Source organism: Lethenteron reissneri, chromosome 45, assembly GCF_015708825.2.
Source record: "Lethenteron reissneri isolate LAM-NWPU_2019-01 chromosome 45, ASM1570882v1, whole genome shotgun sequence".
NCBI lineage: Eukaryota > Metazoa > Chordata > Hyperoartia > Petromyzontiformes > Petromyzontidae > Lethenteron > Lethenteron reissneri.
In genome coordinates, this window is record NC_083823.1 from 2,048,380 (window position 1) to 2,074,052 (window position 25,673).

General features: G+C 49.9%; 1 protein-coding gene across 5 annotated transcripts in view; it reads right to left on the minus strand.

The window, feature by feature from the left end:
- Positions 1-4,091: 4,091 nt before the first annotated feature.
- Positions 4,092-25,673, minus strand: part of ARRB1 (arrestin beta 1) — a 61,549-nt gene continuing 39,967 nt past the window's right edge. For 2 of the 5 annotated variants that reach the window (XM_061570533.1, XM_061570534.1), the window contains exons 4-16: positions 21,503-21,563; positions 20,654-20,698; positions 17,857-18,053; positions 17,471-17,530; positions 16,734-16,801; positions 15,942-16,077; positions 14,105-14,189; positions 12,563-12,635; positions 11,165-11,302; positions 10,656-10,739; positions 9,087-9,163; positions 7,570-7,624; positions 4,092-6,274 (exon numbers count right to left, since the gene is read on the minus strand). In XM_061570533.1, coding sequence (XP_061426517.1) covers positions 6,175-6,274; positions 7,570-7,624; positions 9,087-9,163; positions 10,656-10,739; positions 11,165-11,302; positions 12,563-12,635; positions 14,105-14,189; positions 15,942-16,077; positions 16,734-16,801; positions 17,471-17,530; positions 17,857-18,053; positions 20,654-20,698; positions 21,503-21,563 — 1,179 coding nt within the window. In that variant the 3' untranslated portion in view covers positions 4,092-6,174. Of the gene's footprint in view, positions 6,275-6,564; positions 6,584-7,569; positions 7,625-9,086; positions 9,164-10,655; positions 10,740-11,164; positions 11,303-12,562; positions 12,636-14,104; positions 14,190-15,941; positions 16,078-16,733; positions 16,802-17,470; positions 17,531-17,856; positions 18,054-20,653; positions 20,699-21,502; positions 21,564-25,673 lie in introns of all 5 variants that reach the window. The other 3 variants (XM_061570537.1, XM_061570536.1, XM_061570535.1) reach the window with 3 other exon arrangements.

Sequence of the window (25,673 nt, forward strand, 5' to 3'; positions counted from 1 at the left end):
CGTGGTGAAGTATGGTGACACTACCCCTCCAAACCCCGCACGAGCCTTGCGTCTTCTCCAAGCACTGACTTTATACAGATTTTTACCCATTTGTGACCTTTTTGAGCGCGTAACATTTTCGAAGCATTCATATTCAATGAAGCATGGATTTTTACGTATTTTTTAAATGCCAGTTAAAATGTACATTGAACTAAAGTTTTGGAAATATTACATTTGGTTTAGGAGTCCAATTTGCGACACGCATTTACGACGTCTATATAAGGCCAACCGCGGCTCGATTTACGACGTCTATATAAGGCCAACCGCGGCTCGATTTACGACATTTGTATAAGGCCGACCGCGGTTCGATTTACGACGTCTATATAAGGCTAACCGCGGTTCGATTTACGACGTCTATATAAGGCCAACCGCGGCTCGATTTACCACATCTGTATAAGGCTGATCGCGGTTCGATTTACGACGTCTAAGGTCAATTGTGGCTCGATTTAAGTTTATGTAAAGCCACTTCCGACTCGATGTACGACTCAGAACCTTAATTTGCGACCCATTTCCCAACGCGACTCTGAACACATTTGAACAGTTGAACCCCATGCAACATAGCACCCCGGCTCGCGCATAATGTCTGTGATGCAGTCATTCTTAGCCTGTTGATGGTCGGCGATGGGGCAATCGACTCATCTCGACGAGCTGGACTCAACGATGCACCACCACGTGGCGTTCAGGGTTTCGGCGCAATCGCCCTCGCTGCGTTTCGACATGGGGGAGTGTGGCACTGATTTCGGATTGATTGGTACCCAAGAATTGTGTCCCAGAAATAAAATATTTAATTGCCTCGGCCAGTTTGTATTAGTTGGTACCTCGGGGTACCGACATAAGGATCCGTTGACGTTTCTACCGTGTAACATAGTAGTAGGATAAAGTCCCCGTGTTTTCTTCCTTCAAAAGGTCAAGTCACTTCAGCAGAGGAACGAAGAAATCTTGGACAGAAAAGTAATTTAAAAACGTGTATGCAAATGTATTCGTGTCAATTTTGCTAGAAATGTTATATTCACTTAACGCTTCTTGCCCTATAATAATGTATAGCACTGGGGGCTGTTCTCTAACATGGCGTAGCATTCGCAATGGTTAATATGTTGTTTTTACAATAAATACAATTCTTAACGTTATTGTATATTAACGCCTGAGGGTAGTTGAGATTTTACTATTGCATGGGACCTCCTTTGCCAGAACCTTCCAGTTTGGTGTTTTAACATCTTAACACCTGTTTTGTTGCCAGGAAAAAGTGGAAAACCCTATTATACATACAAGTACCTTTAGCGGAGGCTTCGTAGGTTAGAATTGAAGCTAAAAGGCCCCAAATGGCCACACGACCCAGGAGATGAGGGAGGCCCGGAAGGGGCTTATGTCTTCTAGTTAATAAAATCTTTTAAACTGCTGCTGCGTTAAGTGGGGTTAACTTTGACCAGCCCATCTCTACAGACAACACCGTTTGGTCATCGCTTTTCTCACAGCCTATCACCGTGACCCATACAGGAGGAGTGCTGAGTCCATCACCATAGCGTCGTTTTTTTTGTTAAATTTTAACAGTTTTACCCAGGACTTAATTTCAAGCGGATCAGTGACTCGGAAAAAATGTTTGCACCCAGTAGAAGCACATCCAGTAGACGTCATATGCAGTTTTCTCGCCTGCAAGGGCTGTACACGGTCATGGGCGTCATCTGGTCCAACACCAATGGAGACTAGGCTCTAAGAAAAGCTGTCTCGGGTGTGGACCAATCAGCTTCAAGGACAGTGCATATCATTATCAGAGTTGTTTCTTTTTGTTTGCATTTTGACTGCTTGTGTTGTGGTTATTGCAAACATGATCCCTTGTATAAAGGTGTCAGTTTTTGTGCCAGTTGAAAGGGTAAAAACCTATTACTATTACTATGGGCAGGGTTGTTTGCAAGTCCAGCACCACTACTGCCACCTCTGCTCACTGTGCCCGGCTGAGCGAGGTTCCCAGGGTCTGTTTGAAGAATGTGGGTGCTCTTGCTTGCTTTGTGTTTGTTGCTCCCACCCCATGGAATGCTCCATCAGCCACACAGCAGAGTGGAAGGCTTGTCCCTTGTCCGTGGACATTCTGAAATCTGCACGGGGCCCACACCTTATTACCCTCCCCGTTCCGCGAGTCGAGTTTTAACACGCGCTGGTATAGCTGCCAGATCTTCAACGTGTTTTACGTTTTATTTTGAGTACAAGCGCTTTTAAAAACACTTTGTACATTAAGCTTTTTGGAAATGAAAAATGATTTATAACTTCAACGATAGAACCATAGACAAGCAGGAAGGCAGTCATGCGATGAGCCGGCACCAACAATCGCCCAAGCTCTGCAGCCCTCTATATATTAAGGTATTAATTCTAGATTTGAAGCTTTCGTGACTGCAAAGATTCATATTCTTTGTTTTTTTCGGTAAAGTCACGTAGATAAAACACTAAAAAAACCAAAGAATATGAAGGTATTGTCAGCCAATTCATGAACGTTTACATGCGAAAGAAATCGGAACGCCCGGAGAAACCCCACACGTGTAAAAAGGAAACATGAATTTCCATGCAAGACGGAACAGGTGAGAGTCCACATTTTTCCTCCATCGCCTTCTCCTGGCGAGCCACGGCATGGCAACCGCGACGCACAGGAAAGGAGTTTCACAATACAGGACGTTTCAAAAAGATGAACCCAGTTTCAGAGATATAGCGATTTCAAATCGGGTCCATATTTTTTAAACACCCTGCATTTGTAGATCCACTAACCCTCGCTGTAGGCGGCAGTTCTCGACTCCAGGCCACGTGCATAGCCACCACCGCCCGGCGGTGATTGATGGGTGCAGCTACAAATCGTGTGCCAACTACTCCCAGTGTATTCAAGCGACTCGGAAATTATTCAGTGAGACCTTAAACCCCGGTTATCCCTTCAGCATTCCAGATCTTATTAAGTTTTTCAAATGCCGCTGCGGGTTAGTCTTTTTAACTTCATCCACACGATTTCCCCTCTTGATATATCCGGCCTCCTAGGTATACAAATGTATCTACTTGCTCCAGGTTGTAATCTCCAATTCACATTTTAAGTTCTTCCTCCTGTCTTCCATCTGTCATCGCATATTCTTTTTTTATGTTGATCTTCAGCCCATCAGTTTTTGTTTTCCTTGTCCCTTCTACTTGTCAGCGAAAAGTTCACCCCACTCACCACATTCATATCCTACCCTGTAAGGTTATCTCTTGGCGGCGCAGTCGACAGCGAATCGCGCGCGCAGGATGTTTTCTTTGCTGCAATGTTCATGTTGATTTTGCACTAAACCATTTTTCGATTTGTGTGTGTGTGTGTGCGTGTCCAGCTGCAATGTCTCTATTTTCCTATGCGTTGAACCTAGGTCCCTCCCTTGATAACAAGGCTTGTGTATCAATGCCCAATAGAGAATCTCACTTAGCAGGGCTTGGCCTGGTTAGTACTAGTGAATGGTTTAGGGCTTTACAGGTGTTGTAGGCATGTGGCTGCAAGATGTCACAAGACGGGTTTTGTTTTGTATGCGATTTGTTGTGCTGGTTGTACCATTATGTTGATGCACGGCCATGACTTTGGAACTTGACCCTGCAGCTGTTGTTTTTGGATGTTTTTGTTCTTGTTCATGTGCTGTAAGCAGGTTTCTGTAACCCGATATCCATCTAAAATTAGCATTTTAGATTGTCCGTGCCAACAATAAACTCAAACCTAAAGGAGATGGCAGTGGTGGGTATCGCCCCCTCCGTATTCTGCAGAGTTGTCTCCAGGTTCTCCAACTCAATGCCAAAGTCATTCGTAGAATTGGCAAAACCCAATGCAGGACCAATCTTTAAAAAAACAGTCTTGAGAAAAACATCTTGATTTAAAGCTTTCGTGACTGCAGGAATTCATACTCTTTGGGTCTTTCAGTAAAGTCACGAGTAAGAGTCTTGAGACTCGATGCTTTTCTGGTAAAATAATAAGTGGCATATTCATAGTATACTTCGTGAACGTTAGCAACTGGCTAGCGTACTGCCGAACAGACCATCACTCCACAAAACACACAGCACAAGAGTTATGGTTCAAGGGTCTAAATGGTAGCCTGTATTGCATGACAATTGAAATCATTTATCAGTACTCAGTTAGTACACATGTTCATAGCTACTGTATATGCAACCGTGTAATTAGTCCAGACAATTTTCCGAAACGAAAAAAACCCCACTATGATATCCTGATACAAAACTGAACCAAGCGCTATCTAAAATTACCATAACCATTTATTAAACACGTTAAAATACATTTCTCAGAAATATTTACGAGATATAGTTATCACATTCACTGGTACATATTTTAATTTTCCCACGAAAGAAATTATTTTGGTTCAACTCTACACTGCACATCACAGCAATAGGCGAGTACACCGACACAGTTGGTGAGTGACTATTTGTAGCTGTGATCATCAAAGTGCTGATGTGTAGATGCTTGTGTACGCAAGGGTATCTGCATGTGTGTGTTTGTGCATTACAGGAGGACCGTAATTGCGGTTCAAGCTAAACGATACATAATCACAACACAATTACAAAAAGGATATTTCCGCAAAGGACATTTTCCAAGTGACCATAACCATAACATAAATCCTATATTGAAGATCATTAAACGGGACCCAGAGGCATACTTAATAATAGTAGATAGAAGATACTACACAATCTTATTCACAAATTATATTAAATATACTTCTCATCTGAAATTATGCCAATACTGTATACCTTGATTCATGATTGTATTTTGAGTTAGACCACGTAATCACCAATCACAAGACCTTCCACCAACCGACATTGTCAAATCCCACCTGACATCGGATAATGGGGAGTTGTTACAATGCACATTTGGTCAGATCATTACGTGGCCTAACCCCAAAAAAATCAACTATGACATACGATTGGCTGTGAAAACCTACATGTCAAATTAACTTTACACCTTGTAATCTTAACCTGTTTATTAGGTAATGCTGCTAAAAGTAGCCTGGTCTGTCAGTGTTCTGTCCAAAACAAGCTGCCAGACCACTTTTGCCGGTCTACTGTCTATCGTATAGAAGAGACCAGACTGTAGGCAGGCCTGCACGTGTATAGTCTAAAAACCTCCATCACTAACTTCACGGTGGCAATGGAGATAACAATTAGTTCGACGTTATCACGACCCCGCATACAGATCGAGACGTGCCAACGTTAACAGTGCCCCACTGATGCACCCCATCGTGTTGACAATGCAGCAGTAGAACCCGACTTCGCTCCTCCTGCCATGTGCCGTGCAGGAACAGACGCCACTGGGACCCCCCTCGGCTAGACTGTCAGAGGGCAAATAGACTGCTTAGGAAGAGATGTGGTGTAAGGAGACTTCAAGGATGCCGAGACATGTAAACGCCCTATATGTTTAAAATCGTTATCCTTAAATTCCGCGTGTTCATTCATGAATGTGGGCAAAGACCAACGAGAACTTGCCACCTGTCCGGGTTTGATCCCCAAGAGTCCAGGAATTTGCATGCGTGTGGCAGGAATTGAATTTTACCGAGATCCGCTGGTGTTGTGTTGAATTTTATTACAGTATACTGCACAGGTTGAATAGACCCAAGCCGGGGGGCGGTGGGGGTTGATCTGTGACAAGGTGGCAACCTTATCTAGGGCCCAGAGGCAGATGGCCTTTTATGTACTTTATTATTTAGATCATACCCAAAATGGTGACACGTTCCAACCCTTTTACAAAACGAAACAAAAACAAACTATTCATACTCGCCGAGGTGAAATGTGTTTAGGAATTTCAGGCATGATGGGAAATGCCCATGATGCCACGCAAACGCCGCCGGGTCGCGGGTCCGAGCACGGCAGCCGAATTCTGGCGCTGTCGCAACGAGGAGCGGTGGACGATGCTTCCCACGATCACCAATCACCCAGCCTCTGCCAGGGACTTGCCATTAATGGGCCTCAGTCCCCCTTCCTTACCAAAACCCCCCCCATAAAAGTGGCTTAAGATGGCTTAAGGTTTCGCACTAAAAAGGACCCTCTCTCTTTGGCCCAAGGGCCCCTCTTCCGAAGTTCAAGAAACCCGCCGGTCAGCCCCGTCGTGTGCTCTTACAACCAGAGGGGAACACAGCAGCGTGGAGGCTAGCACAGCGGGCTGTCTTCGTCGTTCTCGTCCTTGATTCCTTTGAGACGCTGGCGCGCGAAATCTTCGAACACGATGTCATCCTCGTGGCCCTCTCCGCTGCGAAAGGAAGCGTGCGGCGTGTGCGCAAGACAGCGTGGGCACGCGTGGAACAAAATTTTGCGGAGATTAGCGCCGGACGTCAAATCGGGAAGAAAAAAAAGTTAATGTTGACAAAGTCCACGGAGCTCGTAAAATGCAATGTTCGTTTGTGCATGCACGCTGGGGATATTGCGAGCATGTGTTTGGATATGAATGCACAGTGCACGCGTGTGCACCGACTACACAAGGTGGCCAGCGATTCGAGTGTCAGTGATAAGCGAAGCAAGCGAGAGAAAATGAGCACCCACTTTATCTTTTCCGGTGAAGCTGAGATTTTTTTCCAAGTGGCAGAGATGAAATGACAGCATGCACGTGCGCAGGTACAAACACGCACGCGAACGCAACAAACATAATCACGATCGTGCATGCAAGCGGCCACGTACACCCACAAGCACAAAGATCCCACCCATATAGCCTGACAGACTGTTGGGGCAAGTGCATCTACCAAGGACCTATTAAGACTGACACAACAAACACGGGTGTGGTGTGGCTAGCCTCACACCCAACTGCCTTTGTAACCCAAGAAATGTCAATTACACACCGACCATTTACTAATTTAAGGTCTAGTTGACCTAGGAGAGGCCCAAGGTAGGTCGTGATACCACCTGCCACGGATGTTAGCCATTGCCGGGAATCAAACTGAAGTCGCTGGGTTCGTGGTGCAGTGCAAGAACCACTACTTCCAACACACACACATGCACACACAGACACGCACGTGCAAGCATGCATTTGCAAATACGGCCAGAGAAAAGAAAGAGCAATTAGTCAGGATCAGTACAAATGCAGTCCCATCAGCGTCAGAGCTATTCCGCGCAGACACAAAACAAAAAAAATAGACCGCTCACAAATCCTCGCCATCGGCCTTGGAGCACCCAAGACAAATTGTGCCGAACGGAATAGTCTACGACGAAATAAGATCGACGCTGATGTTCCGAGTTTGCTGCAGCGTGCCGTGCGTGCGTTGCAGAGCGAGCGGTTAGGCTGCAAGATAAAAACAAACTGATGGGACGCGGAATCCCAGCTTGGACAACGATCGTGAGCACAGCAACAAAAGGACACACGGAGGGTTTGTGGAAAGGATGATTAGGAACGCTCATCCTAGAAGCTTTGCACCTCCCAGCACAGACGCACCCAGCAGGAAGCCGCGTGCTTTCCCAAGCAGTGTTAGAGGGCATGCGCGATTTAATCCGAGCAGTTTTTTTTATTTTCAGCGTTATGATTTTTTTGTTCTCTATCTTTAAACAAATCCTTACTTTGTGTCAAATTCTATCAGGTTGGTATCGAGTGGAGCATCTGATTCAGGAAGGGCTGGGTTGAAGGGAGACAACAAAATATTAAAACAAGTAAACATTTGCACCACGGGAAAGATTTGTGGAGGCGTCATTGATCGGCGGTTGAATGCTCAAATGGATTTTGAACGCAAGGTCTGGCACGTTTATGATGAAAGCGCATTCAAGTACATGTATATCATTTACTGGGATGTCATGTCCTGTAAAACATTTCTTGGAGATGGTGGCGTTTGACAAAAAATATATTACTACTGCTTTTTAAAATGCCACAATCTCAGGGGGCAGATATATTCAAAAGCACAATGCCCCCCATTTGCGTTGCTTCCCAAACTTCCTGGACCGTACAATATACAAATAATATCTGCAACAGTTCCACGGACTTCTTCCCACCGCTTGGTGGACCAGCAATGCCCCACGGGACCGCAGGTTGGTTAACCACCGGGCAAGCCGGGTCAGCCGAGACTGGGTCAGTCCAAGGCCTGTAATAGTTTACAAGCCTGAACCAGGCCCACCCCCACCGGATGATTGTCACCCCGCATTATTTTGGTCATGGGATGTTTCCCCATGGGAGGTTTTGGACAATACTTCACCACGCTGTTCAGGGTGTGGTTGGTAAAAAAAGTGGGGGCCCAGGACCAGCTCGGATGTCGCTTGCCACTTGATATTAGCTGTGGGTGGGAACCGAACTCAGGTTGTCAGGTTCACAGTGCTATGAACCACTCCCACCCCACTATTACGACACTACAATGTCCTTTATTTATGCAGGAAAGCTTCAATGAGTTTCATTTCTCAGGAGGGTCCTGCATGGGCATGTTTTGCTAATTCCATGACCGAGTGATTCACAAGCTCAAAACTACACATGGACACCACGACCTGTGGTGAACTGGGTGTTACAAAACCGTCGTCCATTCAAGCGCCAACCAGGCCCGTACTGCTTAGCTTCCAAGTGCTCCGAAGGGTGCAGGGCCAACGGGCGAGACAGGATCCTTGTTTCATACGGTCGGATGTGCTAGCGAATGCATGGGCGATACATTAGCGAGACGCTCAAGTGATCAGCCACGTGAATCGGAGCAGTTGAATACAGAGCCTCGATTCATAACATCCACGGAGAGGCCAACTGGATGGATGGACACACACGTGCATTGTTAACGACCTCCCGTAGCAAGCATCCATAAAAGAGTCACGTAAATAAATAAACCACACTAAAGCGCGCGCCAATTCAATCACACTCCTGGCAGATTCTACTACGGCACGCCGCCACAATGCGTAACAACGTAACGCTCCGCTCCGAGCAATAAGTTAATGCCTTGGGGGATCACGATGGGCCAAAATCTAGTGACCAAACAAGCAAACCGCAGGAACACCAAATAACCCTGCAAATATACAGAAACCCTCGCACCGCCCCCAATCCCCCCCCCCCCCGATCCCGCACCTCCCCCCACTCTCCCCCCACCCCCGGCCTCCCCTTCCCGTATGCTCACCGCACGGCGTGCTGGGCAAAGACTCCTCCACGGGTTTGGGGTGCATCAGTGTGAACGGCAGCTCCACTGCTACATCCCTGGCGGGGGGAGGGCGGGGGCACACAAGGTGACGATCGGTTCCACGTGCCGGTAGCGGAGCAGTGGCACTAATGGGTGGGGGGCAGCACTTAGTGGAAAGGGCGGGACAGGAATCGATAGGAGGGGGCTTTGGGTGTGCTCTTGGACCAACTTCCAACTCTGTCCCTGGCTATGGCCTCCAGTAGCGTCTGCCCCACCTCCATGCAATCCCCTTTGACGTTGCAGGGGGCATGCGATAATGGTAGGGGCACATCGTAGTTTGAATGCGGGGGGTGGTCACAGTCAGTGGCAGGGGCACGTGACGTCAATGGGAGGAACACGGCCGTAATGGCAGGCACACGGTGGTTCGTGAGGAATGTGAGGAATGCACGATTGTGGTGGGGGGCACGTATCAGTGGTAAGGGTAAATTGCATTAATGGGGGGGGGGCACGTCTCTGGTAGGGACATGTGGAGTTAATGAAGGACACGTTGTTGTCGTTGTTGCTGCTGCTGCGGTAAATCGATTGGGAAAAGGCCACCTTCATATTTTTCATTCTTCTCCCCCAGTTGCTCGCAACTCCGGCAGTGGCCTCCGAAAATCGGCACCATCGTCGCGCTGCCGCAGTCTCTTCCGCCGTCTGCCTCTGTCTCTTCTACTATTCCTCACCCCACCCCCCCCCCCCCCCCCCGTCGTTACATTCGTCTCCCTCTCGTCAATCGAGTGTTAATGGCCAGAGGTATCCCATCAGACAACACCGCACGATGCCATTTGTTTCTCCATCTCAGCGGGACTAGAAATTTCAGCCTCACCAAACAGACTGTTTTTGCCGGCGTGTGTAACCACTTAATTGGTTATTTGGTCTTTCCGTTTATTTCCTACGATTCTCTTCGCAGACGGTGCCTGATGCGCTTCCCACTCTTCCTTGTCACCCCATCCCCTCCCCCCCTCCCTCCCCCGTTGCCAGGTGCACCATGCCGCAAGCGTTTCATTCCCACGCAACTGCTACGTCGGTCGAATGCGCGCAAGTGGCTGGATGGTTCGGAGGTCAGCCGGCACCGCTGAGACCCTGGGTTCGAATCCAGGCGTCAGCCGCCCGTGACTCACGGGATTTACCGTGACCCCACAACGCGGTGAGATGGATGAACAGAGAGACGGGCAGAGCAGCTGATGCTTCCAACGCTTCCCAAAATCCACTGGAAATCGTTCAAACAGAGCACATTAAATAATACGGCTAATCGCAGAGTTTACACTACGGCCGCTACCGACGCGCGGGATACGGCACTGCCCGACGCCCACATTCACCCCACGTGGGGGAATCCATCGCGAGCGACAAATCGGCTCGCAGGGGGGGGGTGGGAGTGGTTCCAGCCCCCCGTGGGCGGTGGACCGGCTGCATTGATGAGATGGTGATGCGTAAACCTTCCGGAGGAGTTAATTAGCTCTTGGACACAGGTGTGTGTGTATATACACACACACAGTATATAGTATAGGACTGATGTGGAATCCTCACCCGCCCCGAGATACGATGAGCTTGACCTTGACGCGGTAGGAGACCAGAATCCCGAGGACCTCCTTGTTGGCTCCATCCTGGACTCTGAAAGCAGCATAGGAATACAACGATGATGATGATGATGATGATGGCGGCGATAATGACGAAGTAAATTATGAAAATTCTTACAAAAATGGTCATTCATGATGAGGACGACAATGAAGTGTCAAGACACAGAAGCCGATTATACAATGCTCGTACACTTCTTGAGAAAGAAATATTACACTCCGAAGACGACAGCGGAACCACCAAGACTCCTCGTGCCCACGCAGGCCCAATGACTCGAATCCCTCCTCCACTGGCTGCCAATCCCATCTCAGATCAATTCCAAGATCGCACTCTGCATCCGCAAGAGGCTCCTCGGACTCTCGCCTCGCCCCTACTGCCACCCGCACGCGCACCCCCCAACGACAACTCCTCTTCGTCACGCTCTATCCGCTGCCGGATGGGGGCGGGCGGGCGGTGCTCACATGGTAGAGGAGGCGAGGTTTGTGTCCTCGTGCTTGAGCTTCCCGTCGAGCGCCAGGCCGCGCTTGTCCCGGTTGCTGGCGAGCAGCGGGGTGAGCGTGTACACCTTGCACAGCGTCGAGCTGGGTCCCACCGTGTCGCTGCGCGGCACGATGCGGTGGCGTGGTGATGCGGCGCGACAACAACAACTCGGGTGCAACGCAGCGACACGTTCGCGCAGGAGACGGCACGGCGGCGCAACGCAGCGTGACGCAACGACAGCGTAGGAGCAATGCAATGACACAACGCAAGAGACGAGCACAATGGTGCAATGCAGCGCAACACAGCAGCAGAAGATTTCGTCCAGGGATATGTCAATTGTGTGAATAACACTGGTCAACAAAAAATAAATTCTGGCCTGGACTTTTGCAGCTGTTTTAGACTAATTTCAGGGTGCTGATTCCAAATCTGATCTTAGATTTGCTCTATCACATCTCATTTTTATGCTATCGGCATACCCCATTTTCCTTGATTTTACCCAAAATTAACTCTGTTACTTATGATTGCAAGTTGTTGCGAGTCAGTGACTGCTTTAGTGTTAAAATATGGGGCTGTATTTTTAGGATAGTGTGTTTATAATATCATTTTATGTAGATATCCACATTAATTTAATATTTTTCTTTTGCGGTTTTTATTGAAAATGCAATATTTGATATCTCAAAAACCTGATGTGATAGACACATTTGGAATCAGCACCCCAAAATAACCTTAAACCCGTTGGAATACCTTATGCCAGAAAAAGTGTGTTGACCAGTGTATAATCATACCCGTATAGCTCCAGTCAAGGTGAAGTCAGACTTAAACTTGAACATCAAGGCTGGGGAGACAGATGTCCGTGTGTGGTGCTGTGTTTAATCCCCACGTTTTATTTATACGAATTTATTACGAATTAGGATCATCATTCTAGGCTGGGTTCAGCACTTTTGAAAACATTTGGGGGTGGTGGGGGACGTACTTAATTAATCGGGGGCCCATTTTACAAATGTTGCATTTTGGATTTTAGAATCCGATCTCACAGCAACCCTCGCTATCATCGCGTGGAAAATTTAGTCGCTCTTGGTTAAAAAAAAAATCTTTAAAAGTGTTTTTTTCCCCCCGCTCCAATTAGCGTGTCTCTCGCCCCACAGTCACGTGGGTGTTTCTCCAGGCCCTTCGTTTTTTTCCCTCCACATTTAGAATCAAACGTGCTTTCGGAGTATTAGGCGGCTATAAATGTCCACGTGATAATAAGACTCTATTTTGAGCTATCATTTGTGGCAAGGCCACTCCCGAAAAAAGCAATATAGCTCAGTGAGGCCTTACCTGGTGAAATAAAAAAAAGTGTTTAAACAGTAGTTTTGTGTGAGGGTGCGTGTACTCACTCTCCCTCTTCCGTTGCCACCGGGCACTTGTACTGAGCCGTATTAAAGAGGCAGATGTCGGCAAACTGGCGCACTGCACACACACACGCGCGCACACACACACAGCAAGCACATGGAAACCTCATAACAGACATACGGAGAGAGCGCATGCTTACGAGTGTTGTTTCGGACTAAAACGCTTGGAGCCAGGAATTCAGCGGGCGCTACAACACAGTTGAGGTTTGTGATGAGGGATCACAGCCGAGGCTCACAGGTCACAAGGGGTAGAGGAGGTTCAAAGGCTGGGAGCTAAGAATACGCGCACGCGTCTGGCCGAAAATGAAACCCATGTGGCCGTGCTAATTACATTGCAAATAGAGAGCCTCAATTCCTCCGCTTCCAGGTCTCTCCGTGGGATCTCGCGTTAACGACGGGACGACTTTACGTCCAAGCGGGTGTCCGGTGCAAGTTTATAATCCAGCGCATTTGCAGGCGGAGCCGGGAAGATCATGCAGATTTGTAAATCTCCAAAACCCATTTGGCTTTAGAATAGCCAGTAGTCGTCAAACTCCAAGTAATTTTCTGCTCAAAGGAGCAATGAAGTGGTACTCATATCTGCTGTTTAGAGCCACTGGAGCCAGTGGTGGAAATTCCACATGCCTATGACGTGGGCGAGTCTATCCACAAAACAAACCACAGTTGACTTCCCCGCAACGTGCTTCTCATTTTAGCGACCCTTGAGAGATGATGGGCCGAGTCAACAACCCCTAACCAGGAGTTGAACATGGAACCTCCCGATTGCGAGTTGCTCATTCTCCCGCTGAGCCACCTCCTGGCCGAGTAGAAGCGGAGGGTAGTACAGCAGATAGGTCGTGAACCTATCTGCGCAGACCAGCGAGCGTCATGCCGTAAAACGCGTGGGGGGGCTTTCTCAGAGTGTCTCCGGTTTCCATCACATACAGCAACAGCAAAGCGCTCGTAAAAATGAAAAATAATTGAGGAACAAACATCCCAGTGCAGGAGGCTAATGAAAAAAGTGTTCGAGACTCGGCGAGGCTTCTCTGGTATATGCACATTCCGTTCGTATTACTATTCTTACGGGCGCGTTTACAAAGTCTTCTGTCAAAGCACCCAGTCAACCTCTGCTCGTTGGGAGTTTGTTCCGTCTCCTCCTTCCCCGCCCCGCCCAGCCACCCGTGCCAGTGACTCCCCGCCCTCGTTCAAGCCCAGGCTCAAGACGACCTTCCCCGTCTCGTCGCACGAATATTTCTGCGACAATTATCAACGTGACATGAAACATGACCGTCTACGCCAGGGGCTGGTAGCCAAATGAACAAGAGAGAGGACATTTTTTTCGAATTGGGTAAAAGAAAACAAATTCTCTCAGGTGCCACAAAAGCAGTCCTTAAAGAGGCGCACGTGCGTTTCGGAGCCACAGGCTGCCGACCCCTGGTCCACGCGATGCGCGCGTTGTCCGGCACGTTGAGACGCAAGTGGGGTGGGGGGTGGCCCCGATGTCGATGCGAAGTGGCACCGCATCGCATGCCCTTGCCGAAATCTCACCGGTCATCTTGATCTTCTTCACCGTTTTTGTCGAGTTGTTGGTGACGTGCACGTTCACGTTGATGGGCTCGCCGTGGTAATAGATCTGGTGAAAAACAACAACAACACGAACGCCGAGATCCCCCTGTGTAGCCTTGAACAGACTGTTGTGGCAAGTGTTGCTAGCGAGCACCAAGGAAGGCACCATTGTCTCTCCTTAGTGCTGATGTTTGCACACCTCGCCAGGTACTGGATTTAAGGCCGAGTTGACATAGCGGAGGCCCAGCGCCGGTTCAAATACTCGCTGCCATTATTGGTCGTGAGCGGGAATCGAACTTCGGGTCGCCGGGTCTCGTTGTGCAACGCGCTAAACCGCTACACTCACCAGGAGCGAAATTATACGACACGCGCTTTAAAAAATCACGTTGCCAGAGACGTTTTGGCCACGATATGCGTTTCCATTAAAAAGAGGGGAAAAAAACGTACGATCAAAAGATGACATTTTCATCGAAAATATCATTTTAGCCAAGAGGCAGCTGCCGACACAGCGTGACGCAGCAATTAGAGCCGGCGTGCTCAATAGAACGGCGCACATTTTTCAAACAAACACCATTTGAAATTAATCCGTTCTATTCCATTTCTGTTCATCTTCAACGCTCGGAGATAACTTCCTCCCCCTTTATTAAATGTAAAAAACGCAAACTTCCCCGCGGTATTCGGAAGCCCCAATCTAGATTGAAAACTAATTTCTTTAGAACTGCTTTTCATGTTCAGTTTTGTTGTCCTTCCCCCGCACCTCCAATTAGCACGGTTGGCTACGTACGGTGCGAAATAAGTTCAACATACAACATACATAGTTACTTGGTATTCCTCACCAGCTATCTCCCCCCCCCCCCCATCCAAAACCGCCCCCTTCTGTCCTCCCCGTTGACTGGTCACGCTTCCCAATTCTCACCCACCCCTTTCCACACCTCACGTGGTCGTACCTCCCCGTTCCCAACTTTTAATTCCTTTCCCATCGTCGCCTCCCCGCCCCCCCGAGCTCATCGACGATTACCTTGCCCAATCCAAGAGACGTTTGTGTCAACTCTCAGCTGTTACAACGTTGACAGTGCTGTTTGTTGCTGGCTACTTGACATCGTGGGACTGGGCTCAGCAAATGCGTTTAAAGAGAAACATCGTTTCATACAGAAATATATGAAACGGTCCTAGGTCCCGAGCTCACCTATCCTTCATCATGCACGACGCCAGGTTGTTATTATTATTATTCCACATCTACACTCACCCACCTTCACCTATCCGCACTGACCAGCGTGGCGAAGCATGGGCAAACAAGAAAACCTCGCGACCGATACAGCATGGGCGAGGCCTTCATCCAGCAGTGGATCGATAAAGACTGCAAATCAGCAGTTGGTGTTTTACGCGCGTCATTAGCGCGAGGGTTTGCGGTGGTCGAGGCGGTTTGCTGTCGCACCGCTGCTCAATCTTACGCTCGTTTAACTTCATCGTTCGCCAAACCCTGCAAGAAACGATCCAAAACAACAAGCGCCGGGCATCCGCACCCGCCAGGCGGTCGAAATTGGCACGGCGGGAACGCGCGCATGTTTGCGCCTATGAGCGTGTGTGTGCGTGACGCAATGGTGCTGCGAGTGTGCAAGTCTGCAAGTGTATTGCGAGTGTGCCAGTTTTCGGCGAGTATGCGAGTGTGTTGCGAGTCTGCCGTGAGTGTACCGGTGTGTTGCGAGTGTACCGCGTGCCTGCCGCGAGTGTACCGGTGTGTTGCGAGTGTACCGCGTGCCTGCTGCGAGTGTACTGCGAGTGTGTTGCTAGTGTGTGTGCGAGTCTGCGTGGCGGGCACCATCTTGTCGAGCGAGGCCTCCAGGTGCAGAGGCTTGTCGGACATGAGGAACTGGCGCGTCGTCTCCGCCATGGGCTGTGGGCCCGGCTTCTCCGGGGCGAACTGCACCTTCCGGATCACCAGGCGCACCGAGTTCCTGCGGCGGGAGTGGTGCACCGCGTTAGCGAGCGCCCATCGTTTTACTTGTCCTATTCCACGTGAATATCCCACCTGGAACAAATCTCCTGAGATGGATCGCCTCGGTTTTCACGGCGCGTGTTACAGTGCGGGAGGCTATAACGGGTTCAATTCCCGCTCACGGCACACCACCAGTGGCGATTATCCGAACCGGTCCTGGGCCGCCCCTAGGTCGACTCAACCTCAAATGAGTACCTGGTACGGTGTGTAAACATCGCCACTGGGGAGACAATGGCGGCCGAGCGTGGCGCTGGACACCCACCCCCTCGTGTGCACAAAGACAAAGATCCCCTGTATAGCCCTAACAAACTGTTGGGGCAAGTGCTGTTAGAGAGCAGCACCTATGAAGGCCGGCACAGCACACGAGGGGGTGGGTGGCCAACACCACGACCAATCGACCGCCTTTGGTCTCCCCAGTCGCGAGAGAACCCTGTTAGCTCACGGCACGTCAAGCTACTGTTGGAGTCGTGCGGCGAGACAGAGGAAGCTTCCTTGTGGGTCCCTGGCAATGAGCGGAGCAACGCGTCGGGGCTCGGTAAACGGCACCAGATACGACAGCAGAGCAAGTCGTGGGGGTCTCTCCACACGGGGCTCGGAGGAGCGTCGCTCACTCACCGCTTGTGAATTTTCTCCTCCAGGTTCTCGGCGCAAAACGCTTTTATTTCGAAGTCCACTCCACATGCCTGGGAGAAGGAAAAGCCATGGTTGTAATCATCGTCATTGAGTCAGGATATATCCACTGCCAGATGAAGGCGTCCCATGAAAAATTCGCCATTGCATCACAGTCCAGCGATGCCACAGTCCCTCTCAATCCTGAGCAGGAGTTGATCTCATCGTCCTCTGGGGCGCATTCCCTCCCCTCCGTTTACCATTCCACCGCCAGCCTCATCCATTGGCACCATCCCATCACCTGTGCCGACACGGCGAGGTTGAATTTCCACTGTCATTTCATCGAATTGTACTACGCTGGCCTTGCAAAACATCCGAATCTGGCTTGGGGCCCAGCAGGGCCAGGGGTGGGGCTAGCCAAGCGTGGAATGCATCAGACGTCAGTGGCACGGCTCGGCTTTTGTGGTGGAAAAGAACTTGCACGGTCTAGAAAAGGCGAAACATTACAACTACAGTAGCACTAATAATTACGACGGAAACAAATCGAGTCAGCGGAGTGGCGGCAGAGTGGTTAGCACTTTGTGCCATGATCCCCGCAACCAGAGTTCCATTCCCAGCTGCGGATATTCTTATCGGCGAGTGATATCATAACCGGTCAAAGGCCCCAATGTCACCCTTCACCAGCCAACATGAAAAAGTTGGTCAAATAACCCCCATCCAGCAGCGAGTCGGCACGCACGTACCTTGCCGGTGTCCTCTGGGCCAGGTTGGAGGGTGACTGAGCAGGGCAGGTTCTGCGGGATCTGTCAACGCGACGGCAGAAACGCGGTAAATCAGTGGAGCGGTGTCACGGTGGTTAGCACGCCGCACTAGGTATCCCCCCCCCCCCCCCGCCCACAAGTCGAGTTCAATTCCTCGCAACCCACACCGACCAGCATGACAGAGCGTGAGAAGCGGCCGAGCCCGTCGGTACGCCGAGGAAGCAACAACAAAAAACACGACGCGGGCCGCCGTGGCCAACACACAAAACGATGGTGGGAGAAGGCACGCGGGCGGGGGGTGGTCGCGGTGGCGGTGGGGGGGGGGGGTGGTGGGGCAGGCACGTTCCCCGGCGCGCGGAGACGCTCGCCTCGAAGGTGAAGGGGTAGGCGTCCTTGCCCAGCTTCTTGACGAGGCGCTCCTGCAGGCGCGTCAGCGGGCGCGCCTCCTCGGGCACGGGCGGCACGGCCTGCAGGGTGCTCAGGTAGAGGTCCTTGCGGAACGTGAGGCCCAGCACGTCCAGGTCCTCGCGGCCGTAGCGGAACGCGCACGTCAGCGTCACGTACACTGCCCGGGCCGGGGGTGGGGGGGGGGGGTTGGGAGGCTTAATTATTGAATGGAGATGTAGTCACAAGGACCAGACGGGAATGGCAGTGATGGAGACTTGGACGCGGATGGCTGGGGGGGGAGCTTCAGGATAAGCGGGCGGCAGACGACGAAAACGAGCGACCTCGCGCGGATTGATTTTGACTGGCGGGCTTGGGATAGGAAGCCTTGGTTGCTGGCGGGGAAGAGTGCACGGAGTAGAGTGAGAGGGAGCAGAGAGAAGTGCACTATTGGCCTCGTGTCAAGAGACGAGAGGCCCGTTTGAAGAGCGGTTTGTCACCATCAAGGCACTTCCCGCAAAAGCAGATTTCGCGAGACTACTTCTGAGACTCAAGTGATCTTCATCATCCACAAAATAGAGCACAGGGGGTCCCTGATATACGTCGTTTCAGACTCACGTCGACGACTTTTTGAGGAGCACGGCGTAACATTTTCCCGCATATATAGGTAGTTTTTGACTCAGATCTGCGGAGACGAGTCTAAAACGCAGTGCATGGGTGCATAGCAGTCAACGCGCGGCGCTGCGAGCCCGGCGACCCGACTTTGATTCCCGCTCACGGCCACCACAGTGACGAATATCGTGTTTTTGATTCGCCTCGGCTGAACTCGCGCATGAACCTCAATCTTCTCAGTCCCATCGTAGCTACTAGTGCTCATAGTAATCGGCGCGACTTAAAAAAAAAACTAAATATCGACAACAATCCATCCACTCCCACAAAAGTAAGATCATAAAAATTATAGGTTAAGGTAAGATCTTTTTAAAATGCTGTCTAAGATTGTGGGGTTTTTTTTTTTTACACTAAAATTGGCTTTCTGTTTGCGTCATTGCTTAAAAATTTCACAAATGCGTTTCACAAATACATATACAGTATGTGTACAGTACCTAGTTTTCTGTACATCTACAGTACGTATTTTGGTTTATAGGTATAAAACGCCACATTTACAAGTTAGCCCCTATTCCTCCCTTATGCCATCGTTTCTTATGGGAGAGATTGCCTCATTTTGCGTCGCATAGCCAATGCTGTCCCTATCACCACCCCACCTATTAAACACTATGGGGGGAGATTCCCCGTTATACATCGTTTCGTTATAAGTCGCAATTTCCTGGTCCCCTGTGGCACTTTCCCACAAGCCCTGCTGCAGACAAGTACTTTCCGCATAAGGCAGTCAAACACTGCATTTCAAAACCACTATCAGAGCTGGAATTTAGCCCAAATTCGGTGAAAAACCAAATCGAAGGTGATGGGTTTTTTTTTTAGTGCTGGTGACCATTAACTCGATGCAATCGAGAGCCCAGTTTAAAAATCACGGGTGACTGCAACAACCCAGGATTAAAACCCATGCTCTTGATGATGGTGGCGGCAGAGTTCATTGAACCCCAACCACAAGAAAAACAGTCGCGGAGCATCTTGATTTGGTTTCACGCACTCGGGTGCCTCTCTTTCACCCCACAATGCACTATTTTTACGAGCGGCACGTGAAGGAAGCCGCGACCCAAATAAGAAACAGCTGTCAAACGTTGTAGATGCACGCGTCTGGGCCGTGCGTCCCAGGCCGTCTGATTTGTTTAAAAACTCCGGGAATGGTTGAAGAGACTACTGCATTGGTTAACGTGCTGCCGTGCTGCACGACTCTCCGATGCGTCTTCGGGTCGTGCCGCGTGTCGCTAAGCGTCCACTCCGATTAAGTTGACGAACGTTTCCATTTTCTGAAATGGAACCGTTTTTGCCTGTGATGGCCACTTGCTTGTGACATCGTGCCTCTAAGATTCGCGCGCCGTTTGTAAAGGTTGCTTCCCGATTGTGTGCGTAAATGTTCGGCATCTGTCACACGGAGAATTATTTGAACTTGCAACCCATTCGCTGCATCCTGATCTCGTTTATTTTAATTTTAAATGACATATAAAATGTTTAATCCGTGAGCAGAATACGTTTTTTGTGGGAAGGCGCTCCAATTTTTCATCTCAATGTTCCAAATAATGTTTTCGTTCCATGAAAGCCCCAGTGAATATCAACGCTGCTAAATTTTTACAACTATTTTATCCATGCTCCACATTTTAGGGACTCGTTTTTTACGTCCACTTGGCTGCCTTTTGTAGTTCTACTGCCAAACATAGTAGGCCTGGTTTTTTTTCTATCAAGACTCGTTCTCTCATCACGTTCAAGCCCGTCGCATACAAGAGTCACACTGACATGAGAGCACACCTTTGTTATGGATGGCAAGACTGCAATGCAGTTTTTTCCACCAACGACAATAACAATCACATACAACAAAAACTTTAACCGTACGAACGCAACAGGTGATGGCGTGTACCAAAGTTAAACGGAAAAATGAAATCTGGTGTGCCGCCAGTTCAAAGCCTTTGCCGTTTTCTAGTAAATAGATGCAAGATGCGTTTCTGGAGGCATCCATCGTGGTTTTTTGGCAGGCGGGTCCCCCTGGCAATTGTGGACCGGATTTAAATCCCGCACAGCCAAACACATGCAGCCGCCGCACGTCACGCCACGAAACATCCCCCTCCACGGGCGTGAAATATGACGTCAATTAAAACGGTGCCAAACCTTTGCGCTCTTTTAAATACTCCGAGTCCACCAGTACGATTCCGTCTGCGGGACACATTTTGCAACGACAAGAGAAGGAGAAATCGGTTAGCGCGAGGTCACTCTTAACGCCACAGAGCTGGCTTCAACTCAAGGTACACATCCTTCTCTCGGCAGAGAGCAGAAGCTTACGATGATGACAAGTCAACGTGTGATGATGGAAAGGGATCTACAAGCAGTTATTATTTACATATACAAATTGGGGTCAGAAAGTGCCGGTATGCGACAGTATATATGTAGAACTTCTTTCGTACCATACATAGCCAACCGTGCTAATCGGAGGTGCGGGGGGAGTGCAGGCTGTGAACAAACTGGAAAGCAATCACTGGTGGCTGCTGCCGTGTGTAAGGTCATGATCTGCGTGCGTCAGTGCGACTCCCGCTTCTACAGACAGGACCGCATATCGACCAGTGCGGTCTGTCAGGGCGTTGGATGCGACGCTGGTGTGACCATGCCAAGTGCTCCGTAGGTGGCGATGAACCTCAAGATGGTATATTTATTGCAAGAGCTCATTAACACCACAAGTCTTTTTTTTATCTGTGGCCTCCTGCTGAAAGTGCCTAAACCGGCAGCAATTGCTCGGACAGGGGGTATTTCCACTTCATTAAGTCTCATCAGCAGTTTGCGCGTAGCACTGGGTAGCAAAAATATAATTGAGCGAGAGTGATTTCAGACATTTCGCAAACACTGCGGTGCCCCCCCCCCCCCCCCCACCTAAGTCAAGTTGCACCTAACAGCGCGCATTCAACGGCTGCGCACCCTTGTCACGGCAAAGTGCGGCGGGTGCGGCCGCGTCGAGGGTCAACGTACCGACGGGGTCCACGTGCTCCAGGTGATCGACGAAGTCCCGTTTCCCCAAATACACCGTGACCTGCCGGGCGGACACCACGCGCACACACACACACGTACCATAAAGGCATGACAAAGATCCCCCCCCCCGCCCGCCGGTTAAGCGACGCAGAGCAGCGGGGGAAAGTGTTTCTCCCCCGACGCCTTGAGACCGTCGCGGGGGTCGCACGACCCGACTTCCCCGCGCGCTTGGCCGGTGTGGGATGGTGGAACGAGCGGGGCCACAAATCAGTTGGGATGCCATCGTGGAATTCGGGTCGCCAGGTTCGCAGCACAGTGCCGCAACCGCCGTGGTGACATTTGAATATGAATCATCAGTTAAATATTAAAAGGCGTCTCTCTCTGCTAACAAGAACGTTGCGCCATTCCCATCTCCAATGGAGTTTGTGAGTCAGGTGGTGAAATTAATGCATGTCGGGGGGCAGTTTTTGTATAGGACAGCCGCTGCCTTAATTATCATGAGCCATAGTTTATCCACTGCTGGATGATGACCTACCCACGCCATTGCTATCACTCGCTGTCCTGTGATACAACAATCCATCTCGGTCCCCTGCACACGAGCCGAAGTGATCGCTCCATCTCCGTGAGTGACAGCAGGATTGCATATGTTTGGAGAATCTGGTTATCTGCGTTAGGTGTTGGAGCTTCATGAGAAACAGAATACTGCGCGGTCGCGATAGACCGAGTGCCGACTGAGAAATACGCCCGCGGTTTGGTGTGTGGAAAATTTGGCGACCCAAAAAAAAAAAATCGGGAAGCCTTCATCCAGCAGCAGAGTGACAACAATAGAACTGCGATGCACGTGTACGGCCGATGCACAACCCACGGCCTAATAGCAGCCGTGTGGGTGGCACCGTTACAATTTTAAACGCGGCTGACGTCAACGAGTGGGAAGCGCGTGTCAAGGATGTCAGGGCCCACTGGGGCCCCACGGGCGTTACCAGCTCCGGCGATTAATACAATTACAGCACGATGTGGATTATAATACGGCATCTGAGTGCGAGCGCTACTAAAGCCGCTGGACGTATTTCTTGTATAGAGGGGAGGCAGGCAGGCAGGCAGTCGAAGCCAGGATGGGAAGAGGTCTCGAGCGAGATCGGACTTGGGCAGGGAGACGACAGCACGGACAGTGGAAGCGAGTTTCAGATCATGAGGGCACAGCAGAGGAGAACGAGCGACCTCGCACCAAGGAAAGGTTGATTTGGGGCTTCAACAGAAAGCCTTGGTTGCTGGAGTGGAGAGTTAGTGGAGGGGGGTAGAGTGGATAGAGGTAGGCAGGTGCGATTCCACGGAGAATCATGATGATGGCGAGAAGTGCGATCGTGAATTCGAACCGTGACTGTGCTGGGAGCCGATGGACGGATCTGAGTATCTAGGTGTGTATGTAGAACTTCTTTTGCACCGTACGTAGCCAACCGTGCTAATCGGAGGAGCGGGGGGGTGGGTGACAAACTAAACACCAAAAGCAGTTCTAAAGAAATTAGTTTTCCATCTAGATTGGAAAGTGTAAAGCTCCAGTGGCTCCGAATATTGAAAGAGCGTTGCAGACGGCCGCAGAAGCACATCCGAAAGCGCGCGATGCAGTGACCGTCTTTGTTCGACGGCTAGCCAAAAAGCCGCCGCCGTGAGGATTAACGGAGTTCGTGACGAGATCGGCAAGGTATTGTGGTTCATTTGTGGCAAGCGCTTTGTGTGCAATGAGTGCGACCTTAGGATGTACGTGAAGGGTGACGTGGACTGTTTCACGGGTGGGGGTTGAGATGTGTGGGAGGACAGTGAAAGGTGCACAAGAGAAAGTGTCCCCCCCGTGGCCGTGAACGAAGCGAGCAGAGGGACGAGTGTGTGAGTGGGTGGGTGGGTGACTCGGCCACAAATGAGTACCTGGTGCGGTAAACATCGCCACTAGGGAGACAAAGGCGGCCGGGCGTTGGCCACCCACTACCTCGTGTGCCATTCCGGGCTTCAATAATGCTCACAAACAGCACTTGCCACTACAGTCTGTCAAGGCTATATGGGGGATCTTTGTCTTTGTGTGAGGGGGTGGGTGTGGCAAGGCCATCCCTTCCCAATATTCGACAATGGCCATTTCCGTTAACGTTATTGATGCATTTATAAATACATTGCACGCAATGATGTATGCACCCTGTGTGTGCGCACGTGTGTGGAGAGCGGTGGTGCAGCGGGTAGAGCACTGCCGGCACAAACCCACGGACTTGAGTTCTGTACCAGGCGATGGTTTGTATCAGTGGCGAGTGATATCTATACCAGTGGCTCTCTCTTCCCCCCCCCCCCCCCGCACTGACCAGCAGGGTGAACTATGATCAAGCAACACCGAAGCGTGGCATGGTCTGGAGGAGGCCTTCATACAGCATTGGACCTCTCTTAGGTACACTCAGCCTTAAATGAGTACCCAGCAATGGGGCGACGCGACGGCCTTAATTAGGTCCTCGCTTACAGAAATTGCCACAACCGCCTGTGTTGGCGGTTATTGGGGATCTTTGTTGATACACATGATATTTGCAATGGAAAAATATATATCATCAGGCTTTTGTGAATCTACTGCTGGATCAAAGACACTCCTCACGGCATCGTTTGGCCATACTTCACGTATGTACGTTGAACGTCTAAATCGGAGGTGCGAGGAGAGGACAACAAACACACAAAAAGGAGTTTTAAAGAAACGAGTTTTCTATTTAGTCTTTTAAAAGTGCACAGCTCCCGTGGCTTCCTAATATCGAACGGAAGGGCGCGTTCCATACTGCCGCAGAAGCGCATCCGAAAGCAAAAGTCAACCCGCTACTCTGGTCGGCGCGCGTTGAACGCAGCGATCGTCGCGCGCCGGGAGACATCGGCGCAAGCAACGTGTACCAGCAAACGCAAGGGTGACGCACACCGTGACGCAGCACCACGGGCGAACCGCTATCGAGCGAGGCAGACGCATGAAGAGTCACAATTGGCACTCAACCTCTGCAATCAGCTGGTCCCAATTATCGGGCGATTTCTGAACAGAGTGGTCCGAGTAACAGAACAAAAAGGTAGCAACCGTTAAAAAAAAAAATCACCCTCGCTTTTGTGAGCGCAGCTCTTCGTTTTATAACAGAATGTGACCCTTAGAACGCGAGCATTGAAAAATCGAACAAAAAATCCAGGAAGGTGGGAAGGAGAGAAAAAAAAAGCAAAAAAACCTGACTTCGTATCATCACACAAATAAATACACCAACAGTGCTCGCTGTCTTGCTTTAGAACGCTCGCTACTCTGATGCAGGGCCTGACGCGTGCATCGCCACACCCACGTGTTGAGCAACTTCGTTGAGATATCATTTGTGACCAGGTCGCTGCTGAAAAAGAAGCTAATAGCTCGGTGGGTTTTTTCTGTGTTTATTTTTAAAAAACAATTTAGCGATGCCTTTACCTTTCTATTGTTTTTTTGTATTGTTTGTTGTTGTAACGTTCTGACCCACCCCGACGAGACATCTGCTTTATATAGCTCGTCGAATTCGTCCAGTACGACTTCATATTCTGATTCTGCTCCTGCAAAGGGCCGGGGGAGCGGCAGCCGAAGGGAGGCAACATTGGCGCGTCTTCGTCAACCGAGGAGAAGCAATGAGATGAGCTCCGTGCGTTGGAGCGAGTTGACACGTTGGCTTCTCAGGACGGCAATAGCTTGGGGAGGGGGCCTTCACCCAGCAGTGGATAGATAAAAGTTAAATCTAGTTTCTGCAGTTAGTGTCGATAAAAATCAATTTCAGGGTTCTCAAGGAGGAGAGTCCACCACTAAACAAACAATACTGGCATCGGACATGCAGTATGGGTCCGCATTTAAACTTCCACAATCGGCATTCAAATCTACATTCCGTTTTGAAAGTTCTCCATTTTTAACCACGGCTGAAAAACCACGTCGCAGCGTACGTCCTACTTAAAAAAAATAGTTTTTAATATAAATAAATATTAAAATGTATCGTTCAATTGGTTCTCTGTTGGTGTAATGAGATATGACGTCTCCTGCGAATGAGATGTGCCACACACACACACACAGAGTGTGGAAGGCTCAAGTGACAACCCACCCCTCTCTCCCCCTCGCCTCCGTTGAGGGAGAGATAACGAAAGGACGGTGAGACCCCCCCACTGACCC